The 20132-nt window shown below is 42.2% G+C and overlaps 1 protein-coding gene across 2 annotated transcripts in view; it reads left to right on the top strand.

Annotated features, from left to right (window-relative positions):
- The window catches only part of SIN3B (SIN3 transcription regulator family member B), a 1843877-nt gene that overhangs the window by 1188628 nt on the left and 635117 nt on the right, over positions 1-20132 (top strand). For both annotated transcript variants that reach the window (XM_044090740.1, XM_044090739.1), the window contains 2 exons: positions 5889-6483; positions 9668-9837. In XM_044090740.1, coding sequence (XP_043946675.1) covers positions 5889-6483; positions 9668-9837 — 765 coding nt within the window. The remainder of the gene's footprint in view (positions 1-5888; positions 6484-9667; positions 9838-20132) is intronic.

A 20132-nucleotide genomic window follows, 5' to 3' on the forward strand; every position in this document is an offset into this window, starting at 1 on the left:
ACAACACCACTGTTATGTGGTACATAAGCAAGCCTGGAGGGACACATTCTTACCCCCCCTGCAGACTAGCCATGGCATTGTGGAACACAGCCTTGAGCTACAAAGTGCACCTACAAGCTCAGTTCCTGCCAGGTAAACTAAGTACACTGGCAGACGGACTAAGCAGAAACCTCATGGACCCACAGGAGTGGAAACTGGAACCAAGGATTTTCAACATGTTGATAAGCAAATGGGTGAGCACAGATGTAGACCTGTTTTCCTCCCCCCAGAACTATCAATTGGACAAATTTTGCACAAGGACTCCCCACAAACAAGCCTGGAAAGTGGATGCTCTGTCCTTCAACTGGAAAAACCTATCAGTTTATGCCTTTCCTCATATGCCTCTGCTCTCCAAAGTACTACTAAAGGTCAAACAAGACAAACCAACCATTTTGATTGCACCAGACTGGCCACGCCAACACTGGTACCCCCTCTTGTGCAGTGTGTCGCTGTTGGTCCCATGCCACCTGCCTCAGATTCCTACTCTGTTGTCTCAGCAGGAGAACCAGATTCTGCACCCTCAGCTTCAAACACTGAACCTAGCAGCCTGGCTAATTACCTAATCTCTCCTTTGCCATCCCTCAGTAAACCAGTGATGGATATCATCTTAGGGGCAAGGGGGCCTAGTACTGGGAAATCTTATGCTGAAAAATGGAAAAGGTTCTGTGCCTGGAACCAATCTCAAGGGATGAGCACAGCAGTGCCCAATTTACCTCAGATTTTACAATACTTAATGGAGATGCTTCAGAAGGGCCTGTCTTTCTCCTCCATCAAAATTAACGCCTCAGCCATTTCAGCTCATTATAACACAGAACCTCCCCTCTTTTCTCATCCACTGCTCAAGCAGTTCTTCAGAGGGGCCAAATACTTAAGACCACCCAGGAGTGCGCCAACTCCAGCCTGGGCCTTAACTTTGTATTGGAGAAACTTACTCTTCCTCCTTTCGAGCCAGCTGCTACTGCAGATTTAAAATTCCTTTCTTGGAAAACAGCTTTCCTTTTAGCAATCACTTCAGCAAGAAGGGTATCTGAATTACAGGCCCTTATGGCAGTGGAGCCTTTCATCATCTTTCATGCGAACAGGGTGTACCCTCAGGACCAACCCCTCTTTCATGCCCAAGGTGGTATCCTTAATCAGTCCATTCATCTGCCAACCTTCTTTCCTAAGGCACAGAATAAAGGAGAATGGATACTGCACTCCTTAGATGTGCACAGATAACTTAGATTCTACTTGGACAGGACTAAACCTCAAAGGAAATCTGAACAACTGCTGGTGGCATTTGCTGCAGGGGCAGAGGGGAAGGCTATTTCAAAGCAAATTATTTCTAAATGGATAGGCCATTGCATTAATTTCTGCTGTAAGCACCATGGAAAACCTATTCCACAGAGGATCAGACCCCACTCTACCAGGGCTGCATCTACCTCTACAGCCTTTCTCAGAGGCGTCCCTACCAGGGACATCCTAGAAGCTGCTACCTGGAGTTCTGTACATACTTTCACCAAGCATTACCATCTGACAATTTTCTCTAAATCCAGAACTGGCTTTGTCACTGCAGTCTTGCAGGGTGTTGTTACTGGTCCTAATGCTATCTAAATTCCTCCTCCCATCCTTAGCTTTGGGATTGTACCCAAATGTGATGACTGCAACAGTGAAACACGAAGAACATAGTGCAGTTGTGTACACTTACCATAAATGTAGATGTTCGAGTGTATTCACTGTTGCAGCCCTGGTTTACCCTCCCTCCAGCCCCCTTACTTCTTTTGGCTATACCTCTCCTCTCCTTTACTATGCTTAAAAGCTTTTTGGTGTATTTGCTTTTTTTGTTGAAGGTATAACCTTGTATATTAATAGGTTTAATTGCTTCTCATTAGGGGGGCACCTGACATTTGGGGCAAGAAAAACGGATGTAATGGCATCAGCTGCATGTTTTATACCCCTGACGTCACGGAAGAAGACAGCAACCGACGCAGGACCCAAGACTTTGTTAATCAGGCCGACTGAGGGTTACTGCAAGCAGATAACCCAAATGTGATGACTGCAACAGTGAATACACTCGAACGTCTACATTTATGGTAAGTGTACACAACTGTACTTTATATTTCATGGTGTCATCAGTGGTGACTTCTAAGAGTTTGGTGTTTGTAGCCTATTCAAAGTATTTAATAAAGTGATTTGTGAGTTTTGCTTTGTGAGAATGCTTTAGGGGTGAAAAGTAGTAGTTTGTTTTTTTTGGAGGAGTTAACAGGAGTTGTGAGTTTTGTAGCCAGGACTATACAGATGTTAAGGATTCTTGAGTAATTCCTTGAAATTTTTGTAAGTTGGAGGCTGTGCAGATGAGTGTAGGGTCATCTGTATACTGTATGAGCGACATGCTCTTAAGCATTGTGTAGATCATTTATAAATATGTTAAACAAGAGGAACCCTGTGGCCACCCCTACAGTAATGGGTAGAAATTATGAGAATTTCTGCTGCCATCTGACTGCTTCGTATATGCTGGGTAGCTGTTAAACCAGGAGAGAAAGGAGGGGGAGAGACTTAAGGAGGAGAGGTTTAGAAATAGTTTATGGTGAGGTACAGTGAATGGTTTAGACAAGATTAGGAATAAGGAAGACACTAGGCACAGTCCCTCACAATTTTGGTCTCCCAGATTCATGTTGCCAGTTTGTTTTCATTCCTTAGGCATGGTGCATGTATTAATAGTGTGATTCAGACTTGGGTTTTCTCTGACTTAATACAGAGCTGTTGGTATGCCTAGAGGGCTGTGTGATGTATAGCTGCATGCTGTAATAGCTGATGTATCGCACTTTAGTCAGAGCTGTAGCTTTATTACCGTTTAAGTTCTTTGCTGAAATAAATTGACAGGGTACTGCTTTGTAATAGTTCATAGCGCTAAGATTCTGGTTTCATTTGCCTACTTTCTAAAACTGATTTGCTTCTCCAAGAACTTTGATGTAGGACACAGTAATAAATGAGGCATTTATTTTGGTCTCATCTCTCTTTGTAGACTTTGTAAGCAGTAGTAATTTAAAGAAAATTAGTTTCCTTCAGATATATCTGAAACTGTTGTCTGAATTTTGAGTAGAAGAAGTTTCAGTATAGGAGAAAAGTGTATTCCCTTTAAGGTTGTACAGTGTTCTGTAATTGGGTCTGTTAAAAGAAATAACATGTCAAACAAGGATATGAAATTGAATGCATTTAAATTTTATTGAGGGTGGCACAGAAACTATCCAGACCCTTGCAAACAACCAACCCTATGACGGCATCCCCACCCCTGCAAATCCACCCCCACCCCCAACTAACAATTGCCCCAAGTTCGGCTTCCACCCAAAACCAACCAAATCCACTGAAAAACTACTCTGCAAGCTCAAACCAATGTCTCTAGCCGCAGATAAATTACCCGCTGGATACCTCCACCTGGCTGCAGAAGCCAAATCATATCCTGTCTCCATCCTAATTAACAGATCCATCTCGGAGTGTATAGTACCCAAGCTATGGAAAATATCACATATCATCCCCCTACATAAAGGGGGAACCTCCCTGGAACTCAATAACTACCACCCTATAGCCATACTACCCCCTTTATCTATAATTTTAGAGAGGGTAATACACAAGCAACTAATGAAATATCTCCTAGAAAATAATCTAATAGCAACACAATGACATGGCTTTAGACCCTTCCATAGCACCACCACCGCACTAACAGAATTCACCAACATTGTCAATACTCACAGAAACAACGGACTTCTTGTATCTGCCACCTTTCTTGACTTGTCCAAAGCATTCAATATGGTTAACCACAATAAACTCTTTTCACTAGCAACTCTAAACCTTACCACCCCTGCCATCTCCTGGTTCAAAAACTACCTAGAGGGAAGGAAACAAGCTGTTAAGTGACAAAACCAACTCTCCCCCTCCCTAGCAGTCTCCCTAGGAGTACTCCAAGGCTCCATCCTGCACTTCTTTTTACCCTCTTCACCAATCAGCTCCCAAACAGTATTCCTAAAGCCTCAGTAATGCAATATGCAGGTGATACCACCATAATATGCGCAGCCAAATCAATTGACATCCTTCACTCCCTAACACAAGATTGCTTTTCCCTAGCAGAAACTTGGATTACAAACCAAAGGCTCATTCTGAACCCAAGTAAAATAAACCTAGTACTTTTTAGCTCCCACAGAGCCACACCTCCCACTGATTCTTTCTTCATCTCCTCCTTTAACAAGACAACAATCACCCCCACAAATCATAACAAACTCTTAGGGGTTGAAATAGATAATCACCTTAGATTTGACCTACATATTTATGTAACCATAAAAAAGTACAAAAAAACTTGACCTACTGTATCACAATAAAAAATTCCTCACTGACCACTCCAAAACTACATTAGCGAGGACTTACCTATTATCCACCCTACTTTATGCCTCCCCCATGCTTACAAATCACCACAAATCTGACCTAAACAAACTTGGTGGTAGTTATAATAAGATAGCCAAATTCGCTACAGCCTCTCCCATCACAACACGTCACTGTGAATGCCTAAAAAAAACTCAATTGGCTAGAACTACCACTACTACTTCAACTCTGTCAACTATCACTAGCCCACAAAATAATACATAACTCTGAAAACACTCCAGCCCTACAAAATCTTTTGCAATGCTGTACAACCGCCAGGCCCTTGATTTGTAGCACACACAACGTCCTCAAAGTAACCAAATATAACCATGAAGCTGGTAAGTCTGTCTACAGCCACTGTATAGCAAAAACCTGGAACTCCCTTCCTGCCCACATAACTGACAACAAATCCCCATCACAGTTCAAGAAACTTGTTAAAACTCACTTTTTGAATAATTGACTGTGCTCCTGTATCCCCCCTGGCTAATGTCTCATTAGAACACTTCACCTAACTTAAGTAACTCTGCTAAGCCAACCAATCATAGTACTGTACCCACTTAGGACTGTTAATCTACTGCTCATCCCATCTCACCAGGAGTTAGGGAAAACTACCCCAGCAATGTTGTGCTTTCCATAAGCAACTAAAACCAGGAGAAGACGTATTGTCAATAAATTTGTTATCCTTCTCAACTAAAACCAGGCGAAGACATATAGTAAATCAGTTTGTTATCCTTCTCAACTATAGCGAGCATCATCTGCTCTCTCAGAGCCTTATTCTACGTCTCTCTGCTTTTACTCTGATAGTAAGTCTATCACAGGAATCCTAAACTTAGGAATATCTTCTAAAATGTAATATTGTATTGTAGAGAACAAATGTATCCTATCTGTTAGTTAATATGTATGTCAAAGTCTCTTCTATGGAAACTGTATGTCAAAAGTCTGTCCTTAAAACTATGTTTTGTAAAAAAAAATTGTTCTCTTGGAGTTTTTCTCCCCAGGACTCCACTGAAAATGGACTTGTAATCCAGTTGGACTCTCCCTGTCAACAAATGTAAAATAAAAAAAATATAAAATAAAAATAGTGTCAGCAGTTTACATCATTACTTCACACCTCTTGATTCCCCGGTTCTCCTTTCAGCTGGGGTGCCTTCTCTTTGGGTTTGCACATCCTTCCTGTCAAACCATCTGCTTTTTAGAAAGTCTAGAATATAGTGAAAAAGCAATGCAAGACAAATTGTGTATGAATGTTTTGAGCTGGGGGGTGCATTTAAATCATGCAGTCACTAACATCTTGTCTGACAGCATGACTGTTGAGCTGTTATGTTATCCTTTATCTGCTTACATTGATAAGGACGATGGTAAGATGAAGGCATTCAGAGTCGGCTGAAAATTTGAAAAATTGTGCCACCTCTTGAGAGATGAAGTACTCAGTTCTAAAATTATTTTCTGTTTTTCAGCATCAGGAACAGAATTTGGTGGAAGGAAGCAGTACGTTGACAGGCCCTCACCTCATGTATACATACGAGGATAAGCAGATTCTTGAGGATGTGGCATCGCTCATTATTTATCATGTGAAGCAGCAGCAAACCATGCAGAAAGAAGACAAGGAGCAAATTGAACGCATCATGCAGCATTTTGTTCCAGACCTTTTCTTCTCCCCAAGAGGTGAGATGAGTATTGCAGAAGACTCAACGGATGAAGAACTGGAAAACAATCCAGAGGCTGGTCAAGACAGCAGTACTGAGACACGAAAGAAACCTGCAACACCATCACAGTGTACCACCTTAGGACCTAAGTTTGATGTGCTTGACTCTGAAGCTGAACATCAGAAGAACTTAGATGATGTTTATAGTTTGTTCTTTGTAAATAACAATTGGTATTTTTTCTTGCGCCTTCATCAGATCTTGTGCTCACGGCTTTTGAAAATTTACCGTCAAGCTGAAAAGCAGCTTATGGAATATCAGGCAGAAAAAGAAAAAGAAAACATACTGTGTGACAGTAAAAAAGAAAAATCAAATGATCCAGCTATGGAACTGAGGCTTAAGCAACCAAGTAAGATTTTTTTTTAAAACAGGTATTGCAGGTAAAAACTTTTATGTTGGATGATTGCAAAATATCGCTGATGGACATGCATAGGTACAGATACTTAGGTGAACACATGAAGCTGTGCATGTAAAAAAAAAAAAAAAAGTTTTTCAGAAACCTCATTTAGTGAGGAACTGCATTGATTTTGTGTTTAGAAATTTCACTTTGTAGACCTGTCAGCGTAGTTGAGTAAAGGTATTAAAAGAAGAGTGCTTTCTTGAATGCTAATGTCTGTTTTGGAATATTGGCAGTTGTGCAAGCCACTGACCACTCTCAGTAGTCCGTGCATACCTTTATCCATGATGGAACGTGACCTTAGAGATGACTTTAAGTGATAGTTACAGGGGGAGCGGATGTGTCTTTCTTTGCATGGAAATGTGGCGAGGGGTCGAGTTTCCCACAAAAGTATGTGATTTGAGTTCACAGAATAGTACATTGAGGTGATCCACCTCACACTGTTAGGAATCTCAAAGTATATCTGTACATCATAAACAGCCCATATTTGGGAATAAGATGCACCACATCAGTATATCAGATGTTCTGTGGCAGAGGAGAGAGTCTGTGTTGCAGTGCAGCCTCAGTTCTAGGTGGAAGATTAGCAGAGTCCTGTAGAGTGTACTTCAGGAAACGGGCAGTCCGAGATTATCACTCTGCAGGGCAAGAGTATCAACTTTGTTCTGCTGGGCAGCTTCTGAAATGGTGGGCACTTGGCAAGACACCACACAGTTGGATAATGTGGTGTACATGACTCTCTCAGTCTTTTCCCTCCACACACACACACACACACACACACACACACACACACACACACACACACACACACACACACACACACACACACACACACACACACTCACACACACACACAGTAGCACATGATATAGATATTGACCTCATAATTAATTGAAAGCTTGCCAGCTAAGAGTTGGCTGCTATAAACCAAGATCTTCTATTGAGATACTTTATTGTTCAGTATTTAAGGTCCTTCTCTCACTCTGTCTCTTTTCTCCTTTTGCACTGTCTTCCTTTCCTGTGTCTGTAGGATAGGGTTGGCTAGGCATTTTCCTTGTTAAAAAATGAGAATGGTTAAGTGAAAAAAAGAAAGTCAGATTTGCAATAACCAGGTTAAATAATCCATTTTTTCTTTGTGTTTTAAGATTGTATGAATGTGTTCAGATGACTACAAGTATTTCAAGTGCATTGAGTTATAATGAATGCCAGATGAAAGTAGATTTCTTAGGAATTCAAGCCAGTGAGTGAAGTGTTCCAGTCTCTTGATAGCAAAATAATTATGAGACAAATTGTAATTTAATTTTACATTGATATGAACATTGTGTACTAGTTGCATTGTGTTACATCTGGTGTGGTGCTTTACTTTTCCCCCCTTTGGGATGTGACATAATACATGTATATATAAATGCGTGTGTGTAGTATGTGCATGTGTCTGTGTTGGGGTTGGAGGTTTTGCAGTTGCTTAGGATCAGGCATCACCCAGTTTCTGGAGACTCTGTTCTGGAACTGCTTTGCTGCTGTTTTTTTTTTTCTGTGGCAAATTGGACTTAAGATTTCACGACCATCTCCGGAATTGGGAGTCTTCCACTCATTTATATAGAATTGTCTGAATTCCATTATACTGAAACCCACTAAGTGAATGCATAGTGCCTTAAAGAAGACATTTGTAGCTGCAGCTGGGGAGAAACCCCCCCATAATGGGGATTCCAGTGGCTGCACCTCCCACTCACTTATAAATAACTTCAAGGAACTCACCAATGTGCGTTCTCGTTGTAGTGGTATATCTACTTTCAGTGAACAAAAATATGAACCACCAACCTTAATCCACAGAAACTCTGTTTAATTAAAACAACGGACTGCCGAATTCCTTTCTAAGGTAAAGAAACCACTTGACCTCCTTGGTGAACTGTGCCCTCTCCCCGTGTAGTGCAAACTCGGAGTTGGTATATTTAAGTGAGGGGCAAAGCTACTTTCTGTTTTGCTCCATTTGCATGATGGTCAAATGGTTCCTTTCCCTGTGAAAGGAATTCGGCAGTCTGTTTCGTTTAAATAGAGTTTTGGTGGATGAAGGTCGGGTAACTCAGATTCAGTGGCTCGTACTTTCATTCATTGAAAGTAGATCCATATATATATATATATATATATATATATATATATATATATATATATATATATATATACATACATGTTCTGAGATTTTGTGAGCTATAGGTAGTTTACTGTATGTGTATGTTGTATGTTTAATGATGCATAGTGGTATTATTACCTGTCAGTACTGTGTGATTAAGAACAATGCTGTAGCATACTGCATATCAGTACAGTGTGGTTTAATCAAATGGCACATTGTGTCAGTGCCAGTAAGTCATGACAGTGACTGCATGTCCGCTCTCTGTGATTCATTCATCTCACACACCAAAAGAGCTGTATTTATATATTGCAGTTTAACTTGTAACATGAAATCACAAACATTGGTAAGAAATTTCAGTAACATTTTCAGTTACCACCTTCATGTATTCAGTTTTCCTGCACCTTGTGACAGTGCCATGTGATTTAATGAATCGGTGTTGTATACTACATGTTAGTACAATGTACTACTTGTTAATGACGTGTCATTTAGTGACTCACTGTGCCATACTGTGTCACTGCTAGGTGGAGTAGTGTATCGTGGTATTATGGTACACGTTCCATGTGATTTAGTGAATCACAGTGGCATACAGTGCACTACATGTCAGAATTATTTGATTTAATGAATTGTATTATATTGCATGTAATTTCTTGATATTTAATGAATTATATTGATATAATGTATTTCAGTGCTGTGAGATTTAGTGAGTCATCATTGTACTGCATGTCATGTCTGTGTATCTAATCGGAATGTTGCACTGTATGTAACTGCTGTGACACTCAGTGGTATACTACTTGTCATTTAGTGAATCCCAGTGACATGCTGCATGTCATTTTTATGTGATTTAGTAAGTTATATTGCTTACATTCTTTACTTTTAAAAGGCTGTTCATATTTCATATATCAGTCGATAACATCTGATCCATGATGCAAACTGTTTGTATGCTCCTTTATGAATCTGATCTACATTGCAGGTGTTGAGTTTAAATTTTGCCACCTTATACCTTTTGTTTAGCTGAGGTGGAACTGGAAGAATACTACCCTGCATTTCTTGATATGGTGAAGAGTCTGTTAGATGGAAACATTGAACCTACACAGTATGAAGATACACTACGTGATATGTTTACCATTCACGCATACATTGGCTTTACCATGGACAAGTTAATACAAAATGTTGTACGGCAGGTAATTTTTTTTTTTTAATATTTATTCACCTGCTTGCTTCTTGCCAGTTTGTTGCTGTGCTTCCAATTCGTGTGTATAGGTTACTGACAGAAGGTGTGATCCAATTAGTTTGGTGCTGTACTGTAGTAAGTGGTATGTGGTTACCACACAGTAAATCAGGAACATGACTTATTAAATTTGATTACATTTGTTTTGGTGTGATTGGTCTCTGGTAACTCTGTGGAGACAAGTAGCATCTTTGGAAAGGTATTAAGATCCCTTTTTTTTTTTTTTTTTGCTATGGGACAGTGTATTATTGATGTGGCAAGTTGGACATCACTGATGTAGGACTTCATAACTGGTGTTTAACTGCAATTTCCTTGAACATATTTTTTATGTAAAGTTTATTTCCACATATATCATTAGGCTACTTATTGTTTGACTGCACCCTCCTCCAGTGCCAGTGATGTTACGTTCCCTTAAGTAGCACAGGGAAGCAGCAATAACCAGAGTGTTAGGATTGTCAGTGACTTCCTGTTTAATTTTGCATCAAGGATCAGTTTAGCAGTAATTTTCTTTGGTAAATAAAGAATGAGTGGCACACTTAGAATAGCCAATCCATGTTTTATTAGTAAGCAAAATAACTGTATCTTAATTTTCCAAGTTTCATTAGTCTGCTTTGTCTTAGCAGAACTACAATTAGCTACTGTGCAAGCATTGTGGATTCATAAATTATTTTGGGTTACTGTAGCAAAGTGACGAGGAAAAGGGAAAATGTGTTAATGGCACAGTACCCCCCCCCCCTTTGGTTGTGAAGATGTCATAAAAGACTTTGACCCCTTATATTGGTCTTTAATGGGCCAGGTTGAGCTTACTGTGGGGGCCTCTGTAGTGAATGGAACATGTGTACGTGTTCTTGTACTGTTTTGTGGGGCTCTGCATAAAATCTGTAGCTTCTGCATATGGGACTAAAAGACTTGCACACCCTTATTTTGTTTTATTGATTTATATTTGGTTCATCTTGTTTTGGGGCCAAGGTGATCCACTGTCCTTGACTGTCTCATCCCAGGCCCAGTTCAGACTTTTGGCGGTTTGTTCATTGAGATATTAAGAATTGCTTAGATAGTAAATTCAAGTATATGTCACCAATTAGGTGGAGTGCTGGACTCAAGGCATTGCAAATTTTCCCTCAATGCCTTTTGCTGCTCTTGACTTGCACCATACAGTAGTGCATTCATCCACTGTCGCACTTGGTGTTGAACCAAGTATGTAGCCTTTTGTGCCCCCTGCATGGTTGGTACATGTGCTGTAGTAGCCAGTAGAGCCCTTCTGTTGCTGTTTCTTCTCGATTTCTTCACTTTTTCCAAATACGAAGGGATAAATTTTCTCTGCTAGAGACTGACTGGGACAATAAATCTTCTTCCTTCAGAGAAGCCCTAAAATTCATAAAATCTTCTTTGAGACTTTTTCTCACCCTTCCACTCAAAAGTACTGTAGCACTTAGGCTGAGAAGAAAAAAAGGAGTGGTTCTGGCTTTATTCCTTCATTGGATTCTAGTTAAAGTTGGATTCTTTAATGCTTGGAGCCAGCTAGATTTTGGTTCTTCCTATAATGCTTGAGAAGATTGCGCATTTTAATTTGGTACCCTTGAACAGACTTCTCTTCACACTAAGAATTCCAGTGCAGATTTCTGCATACCTCCTGCTGACATTTCTCAGAAGGATCAGAAACTCCACCACTTGGCTATTTTTTCTTTGGTCAGAACCATAGGCTATGGTCAGATTTGGCAAAAGAGTTAAGTTTTCTATCTCTGTGGCTCTTTTGGCACTTATTTACTTGTTGCAAGTCTTAATTTCCAGATGTGCTCCATGACAACACTTTTCCACACTTCTTGACTTTGATGATGGCTTCACTTGTAGTGAAGGCCTGCTAATACTACATGTTTTGTACTGTTCAAAATAGCTCATTTCCACATAATTCTCCACATAGTCTCACATATCATTGACATTTATATATGTGGTCTACTGATGTTGATGCCTGCTTGCATAGAGCAACAAGGCTCAAGCTGTCCTCATTATATTAGAGTCCCACAACAGGTTATCCTGGTCAGCCCCTTCATAGAAAAGAAACTGTTCAGTGAATGCTTTTAGAGGAATGAACACCTTCAAAAGAGGGACTAATGCTCATTTTACTGTTAAGAGTATGTATAATGTTAAAAAAAAAGAATATGTGTAATGCTTTCCCTTTACCTTTCTGTTCTAAACTTCCTCAGTCATTTATGATAATGAGGGCAGCTAGACACACTCAGGACCTACTTAGCAGCAGATTTCCTTCTTTTCCTAAGAATAATTCTGCTTAGCACACCTCCTCAGCAGTTGTTACTCTATCCCGCTTCGGCAGCCATAGTAATAGAGCACTTCTCTCGGTTTACAGCAGCCTGGAAAACAGATGTGAAGTTGTTCAATCTTGCCGTGTATTCTTACACATGGGTACGGAGCCGAGCCAATAGGCTCTGAGTAGGCCGCTTTACTAGCTAAAAATCTCAGAGTAGCTCGAGGCCAGGCCCCTATCCCATGATGCTCTCTGTCCTACCCCAGATCTAGTTTGTCGTGCTAGTTAGGTGTGTTTGCTAGTTAGAACATACATTTATATTCTTTAGTTATACAGGGATCTGGCAACTTAGGAATGTTGATATTTACTGTGTGCAGTGCGGTTAGTGCAGTAACCATGTTTTAGGTTAGAGTTACTGTATTTTGTAGAGAAAATTGAAGGTTGTTCAGGGATCTGACAACTTCTATAGTCTGCTTGCGTATTTCTGTTTTTGCTGTAACATGGCTGATCATAGGGAGAAGCAAAAATCTGGCTTCAAGAAGTGTCCAAAATGCGGGCAGAAGATGTCCATTACGGGCGCACGTGTAAATTGTGTTTATTGTTTGGGGCCTGTTCACCTCCAGGAAGATTGCTCTATCTGCCACTCCTTCAGCAGTAGGGTTTTATTAGAGAGAAGGAAGCTGGTAGATAGAGGCTTGTTGAAGCCAGATTTTCAAGAGACCTTGGATAAGGCTGACCAGACCTCCAAGTCCTCGAAGGGGTTGAAGTCTTCGAAGGCATCCTCAGAGCCCAGGTCATTGGCTCCAGGGATTTCTGTGAAGGTGCGGTCACCGGCTCTGCAGTCTTCGGTGCCGTGTACCGAGCAGGTCGCCAGTCTTGGAACCGGTCTCTGAAACCACCCATCCTTCAATCGGTGGCGTCTTCGGTTCCTTCGACCCGTTCTTTGAGTACCCTTTCTGATGTGGATGTGGACCAGGTGGTGCAGAGGCTTCTGGAGAATCCGGCACTGGCTAAATTGCTATCTGCTTTGACCCAACAGGGCTCGAAGCCTGAGACTGTCCCACTGGCTGTAACTATTCCTTCTCTGAGCCGAGCAGGGCTTTCGGAGCCGGAAGAGGAGGAGGATCTGATGGTTGTGGAGCCTTCGGAGCCGAGGCCTGTTCCAGTAACTTTGGCTCCATCAACCCTGACTTCTTCGGTTCCATTGGAAGAGTCTCAGAGCCGACACTCTCTCGTTGGTTTCAGGGGGGGTCGCACCGATACATCTGTTCCAACCCTTCCTCTCGGGGCTTCGGCGCAGATGAGCTCGGCTCTGTCCTCTGGTTTGGAGCCCACTGTCTCGGTGGCGGGGAAGTTGCCATCTTCTTTGGAACCGGCCGCTTCCTCCGATAGGAGCAGCAGTGCCTTTGATGCCATGAGGAGGGTTATGTCATCTTAAGACACACACATCAGGTCCTTCCTCTTCCTCCCCTGAAGTGCTGCGTTCTGCCTCTACATCGCAGGTCCCTGTGAAGTGTCGAGACCCGGAGCCTCAGGTAACCCCATTGGGTGACCCCTGCTCTTCTGAGACCTCACCAGAAGCCCCCACTGGTGATGTTCCCAAGAAGAGATTATGCAAGAGGAGGCATTTAGATTCTTCTCTGGAATCTTTGACATCGGACACCGACTTAGAAGAATCAGAAGGGCCCCCTTGGAGGGTATCTCTTTTGCGGATATCCTGGAAGTCCTAAATCAGAGGGGTGACTGGCAGTCCGTTAGCCCTACTAAGGATGAGTTGGTGCTCTTGAAGGTCTTTGGGTCTCAACCTTCCACCTCCTGGGTGACTCCGTCCTTAGATGAGTTGATGGAATTGGTCACTCGAAGGGCGTGGGGGTCTCCAGATTCTATGGAACTGGTCCCTCGGAGGCCCAGCAAATTTATCACCTCCCCCCAAGACAAGATGTTCCTCACTAAGGGAGTCCCCGTTGATGCCATGGTGGTGGCGGCGGTGGCCATCAAGAAGGAGATGTCAGAAACCTCTTCCACTGTCCATCTTCCTAATAGGGATTCTAGGACTATGGACAGATACAGGAAACGCATCTTTAGTTCTGTGACATTTGCCATGCGATCGCTTAACTATTTGACTGATTTCACACGTATTCAAAGAGATCTCCTGAAAGAGCTTGGAGATGCTCTGCAGGGTAATACTGATGGAGCTGTCTCTGACAAAGTGACAGCACAACTTAATACCCTTAACTCCATTGTGAACTCATCCATGCAGCTCATTTCCTGTGCAGCCGATGGTTCAAGTCGGGCAGCGGGTTCAGCAATAGCTCTTCGGAGACGGTCCTGGATGCGCTTATGCTTCTTTGCGGAAGCCTTTAAGTCTTCCTTAGTCAACACCCCATTTGATAGGTCTTCTCTTTTTAGGCCCAAAGTCAAGGAGACTCTCACTAGGTATGAGCGGGAGGGAAAGACTCTGTCTGCCATAGGAGTCCGTTTTTCCACCCCTACCAGACCATACCCCAAAGGGCAGAAAGGTGGAAAAATGTGGTTCCAAAAGTCCCAAGGAGCTTTCCAGAACACACATAGTGAACCCCCCTCCAGGGGTAGAGGAGGGGGCAATAATGGAAGACGCCTCCCTGACGACAGAGGGGGTCCCGCAGAACCAGGGTGACAGGGATCAGTTCTTTGTCCTGAAAGGAGCGCTGACTGTCCTGTTCTGGAGGCAGTTGGGGGTTGCTTGGCTTTGTATCCAGATGCCTGTCTAGGAATTACAACAGATTCTTGGGTAGAAAGCATCATTACCAGAGGATATATCATCCCATTTGTAGAAAATCCACCTGTTGGCAAAAAAATCCCAGACGTTCCGCCCAGTCTCAGGGATCAAGCAGCCATAGAAATCCAGAGGTTGCAGGAAGAGAGTCATTCAGCTAGTCGCAGCAGACCAGACAGGATCCGGAACTTACTCCAGATTCTTTTTAGTTACAAAAAAGACGGGACTGGAGGCCAATTTTGGATCTCAGCAGACTCAACACATTTGTAAAGAAAGAGAAGTTGCGGATGGTCATGCTTCCGTCTAGTCTCCCATTCTTTGGAGTGGGCGATTGGATGTGCTTGATAGATCTGTAGGATGCATACTACCACATCAAAAAAGCCAGGCCATCCAGAGATCATCTGCATTTCCGGCTGGGAGCCAGTCACTACCAATTCCGAGCACTGCCCTTTGGACTCACAACAGCCCACAGAGTGTTTACCAAATGCATGGCAGTGGTTACGGCTCACTTGAGGCGTTGAGGATTCCGAGTGTTCCATATCTGGACGACTGGCTCCTTACCGCCGCCTCCAGGCATCAACTAATTCTGTCCAGGGATCACCCACTCAATCTCTGCCCTCAGGCATCACTGTCAATTTCGAAAAGTCTGCATTGTCGCCATCGCAGCATAGCTCCTTTATCGGAGCAGAACTAGACACTAACACCGCCACAGTCAGATTGCCTCTGGATAGAATAGCCACTCTCAGAAACCAGGTCTCGGACATTCTGCAGAGAAGAAAGGTACCTGCCAATCAAGTATTGAAATTCCTAGGCACCATGGCAGCTACACTCATAGCAGTTCCTCTGGGACGTATGCACATGAGGATTCTTCAATGGTTACTATTCACCCAGTGATTGTACCAACAACATCCCATATCATTCTTAATCATGATTATGGACTCTTGCAAGAAGGATCTTTGCTGGTGGTTGACCAGCCAACAAATTACAGTGGGACGACCATTTGTTCTCCCCCTGCCATCAGCCACGGTGACCATGGATGCTTCTCTGATAAGATGGGGGGGGGGCTTTTTCAGGAAAGAACAGCCCAAGGCACCTGATCAGAGACAGAGTCACAGTTGCACATCAGTGTTCTGGAGCAGAGAGCAGTGCTTTTGGTGTTGCAGCACTTCCACAACTCTCTGCCTCAAGGGACGATTGCGATACAGATGGACAACATGTCAGTAGTCTGGTATATCAACAAGCAAGGGGGAACCAAGTTTTATCCCCTGTGTCAAGAGACCTTGAGAATTTGGCAGTGGGTTGTGTCCACCGGGTGCTTTCTGATAGCAATGCATATCCCGGGGGAAATCCATTGTGATAGCGGACAAATTGAGCAGAGCTATTCTGCTACCACACGAGTGGTCTCTCAAAAACGAAGTTGTGGAGATTTTATGCAGATGGGGCCAGCCTTGCTGCAACCTGTTTGTATCCCCTATGAATGCCAAATGCAGAAGCTACTTTGCCCTGAATCTCTCACCAGGGGACAGCCCAAGGGACTTGCTCATACATGATTGGCCCCCGGGGCTCCTGTATGCCTTTCCACCTATACCCCTGATTCCGAAATTCTTGCAGAAAGCCAAAACCCTGGGAAGGACTGTAATCTTAATAGCCCCTTTTTGGTCTCTTCAGATTTGATTCCTTCAACTCTATCAACTGGAGGAGCCTTGGATTCTGGACCCATTTCCAGACCTACTGACACATTCATCAGGGGCCCTCCATCCCTCCCTTCATTCCCTCAGATTGAGAGCTTGGCTGCTCCGATTCCCTACCTAGCCAGGTCACAAGATTTTTCTTTGGAGGTACAGCACATTCTTGTATCTTCGCATAAGGCTTCCACGAGAAAGTTGTATGCTAGTAAATGGAAGCGATTTGCTTTTTGGACCTCTCAGAATAACATTGATCCTTATGTTACCCGATTGCTAGTATCCTGGAATTCCTCTCTAAGCTTTTTCACAAAGATGCTGCAGCTGCCACTATTAGAGTCCAATTGGCTGCCATCTCGAATTTTCACCTCGGAACTGAAGGTTCTAACTTAATGTCTCACATATTATGTCGGGCCTTCCTTAAGGGCACCATTCATCTTAGGTCACCTGTTAGACAGCCCTTTACTACGTGGAATCTAAATTTTGTGCTGTCCAGTGTTATTCTTCCCCACTTTGAACCCGCATCATCTTGTCAGTTGTTTCTTTCCTGGTTGACTATTTTCTTGGTGGCCATTACTTCAGCATGCAGGGTATCTGAGCTTCAAGCCATTTCTGTCAAACCACCGTATTTGGTGTTCCACCCAGACAGGGTATCTCTGAGAATTAATCCATCATTTTTGTCAAAAGTGTGTTCTGAGACCAATCTGAACCAAACTATTGAACTTCCTACTTTTTTCAGCAATCATTCTAATCAGTTGGAATACATGTTGCATAAACTTGATGTCCACAGACAACTGAGATTCTATTTGAACAGGACAAAAGAATTTAGAAGATCTGACCAACTTTCTGTATCTTATGCTGACGCCAAGAAAGGTTTACCAGTTTCTAAAGTTCCCCCTTTCCAAGTGGTTAACTGACCGCATCAAACTTATCTACTCTTCAGTGAACCAAACATTAGAACATGGTGTGAAGGCCCATTCAACTAGAGCTGTCTCCATGTCTTCGGCTTATACGGCTCATTTACCTTTGGACACTATATGTGCAGCTGCCACTTGGTCTAAGCCTCATACATTTATCACTCATTACAAAGTGGACAGGGCTTCCTTTGGTTCCACTGTCCTCAGGAATATACTCCCGTGAGCCACCCAGGATTGGGGTGCTTTGGACGCTACCCATGTGTAAGAATAAACGGCGAGATTTAACAACTTCACATAAAGAAGTTATGTACTTACCATAACGTTCCATGTGAGTTGTTCATCTCGCCTTTATTCTTACATTCCCACCCACCTTCCCCCTCCAGGGTCTCGACGAACGGGTAGACTTGTGGTCTGGTAGTCTTGTTCTGGGATTTCTTACTCCAGCTGGAGTATTTGGTGAGTTATACTTGCTCATGCTGAGTTCATCAAACTAGATCTGGGGTAGGACAGAGAGCATCATGGGATAGGGGCCTGGCCTCGCCTCGAGCTACTCTGAGATCTTTAGCTTATCAAACGGCTGACTCGGAGCCGATGGCTCGGCTCTGTACCCATGTGCAAGAATAAAGGCGAGATGAAGAACTCACATGGAATGTTATGGTAAGTACATAACTTAAGAACCTTTAGACAGCAAACAAACCAGCAAAAGTCCAGCAAGTAACCACAGGAAATCCAACAATGTTAAAACCAAACTCCCAACTCCACGGCTGTGTAACACGAGAAAGTTTATTCCAACATACAGAATGCACAAGATTGAGCGCTTTCGTCTCCCACCTGGAGACCTCTTCAGAATCACTTTAATCAGAGAATCTTTCAGTTTATATACTACTCTTGATGACATAATTAATAATTATTCAATTGAATTGAAATTCAATTAAGTAAAATTAATTTTAAAGTGATGGCTCCCCTTATATATACTAGACCCATTACAAGCTGAAAAACACACAGAAGCCATAGTGCAAAAGCTGACTTCTTATTATTATCTTATAAGTACATAACTTCTTTTTATGTGGAAGGAGTGTGTTCTAGACCTCATAGAAGGAAACTTCTTTGGAACTTCAGGGCACTTGTAACTTGTAATGTCTTCCTGTTATAGATTAGTGATGTTGGAGGAGCCGCTTGGTGCAGTCTCAAACCCTACTTGTTTGGAGAGGCAGTGGGAACTGTTCTGCTAGGGAAACTGGAAAAGGGGTTCTGCTTCAATCTTTATCTTTCACATTAGTTATATGAAGTTTCATGTGGGCATTATTTAGGCCTTTATACATTTGGTCCTGCAAAAATTATGGATGCTTTTGATGTCAGTTGGTGCAGCAGTTTCTAAGAGCAATTTGAGTGTCTTCTTTGGGTAGTTGGTAGTAAGAATTCTCTACCTTCTTTGTTCCTTTTTCCTGACCAGAATTTCTCCAGCTAGTGGCATGTGCCCTTTGAGGAACAAATTTCTGTCTTGCTTAAGTTCTGAGGCAGATGGTAAGGAGTTGTGGTACATACCCTGCACTGTTCCATATTCTTATTTCTTCTCACTGGTTGAATGTCATTAACTTAACCAGTCTTTCTGAAATAATTATTGTCTTTTTCTTATCTGTGTTGGTCATTTTCTATAATTTTAATACTTTCATTGGTAAAAAAAAAGACCAAAGTATATGCACCATTTTCTTTTTTTACATGTGCTTATGGTAGTCTGAGTTCAGAGATTTCCACTTGAAGATAATAAATAAACAAAAGTCAGAAAGCTTGCAGAAAAATAAATTCAGCCTCTTAAAAAAATGAGAAACCTGCTATGTGGAAAAACTATTAAGCAGTGATCCTAAGAGAGGCTAGATCATTAAAAAGAAGAAATACAGTCATTCAAACTCTGAATACAAGCAACCTTCAACAAGCTGTTCAGAGGCTGGCAGCAGTACTCTTGTGATTATGCAGTGTGCCATAAAAATGCCCATTCAGTGTTACCAATATCATCAGGCAGAGGAGCTGGCTTATATTGTAATCGTAGTACGAACCTTGCTGAGACGCAGAGTAAAACAAGTGCATTTGTTAGTGTCTGTGTCAGTACTAGTTTCAGATCTACCAAAGGTCATTTTGGAAGTTAAAATGTTGACTTTACCCATATGTTTTGATTATAGAAGAACATGTGGTTACCTCACGACTAGAGGCTTATACCATGGTGGTTAAGAGCCCTTAATCCAACTGTAAGCTGTAGAGACAGTGTACTGCAGGACATCAGCTGGGAATAGTGTTGCTCTCCTTTGTTGACCAGTGAATGTCCAAATTTCAGTTAGCTTAAAATAAACATTTACTAGTGTCAGTAAAAAGCATTTAGGGAGAGGGATATCTTTACTCCTTACAAGGCTTCTCCCATCATTTTATATAGTCCATCTGTGAAGGCTACTCATAAGAAATGTCCAGAATAGTAATGGACAATTTTTAAATTGGCCTAACTTCTCAAGAATGTATTTGGAGACACTTAATCTTTTAGTATGTAATGAGATTTCTGCCTTGTATAAGATAGTTGAGGACTTTCGGTAGCACATTTGTTTCCCCCAGGTCGTGGAGATTTCAACTCATTGGTTGTGATAT

The sequence above is a fragment of the Protopterus annectens genome, chromosome 13.part0 (assembly GCF_019279795.1).
Source record: "Protopterus annectens isolate FY-2018-M chromosome 13.part0, PAN1.0, whole genome shotgun sequence".
Taxonomy (NCBI): Eukaryota; Metazoa; Chordata; order Ceratodontiformes; family Protopteridae; genus Protopterus; species Protopterus annectens.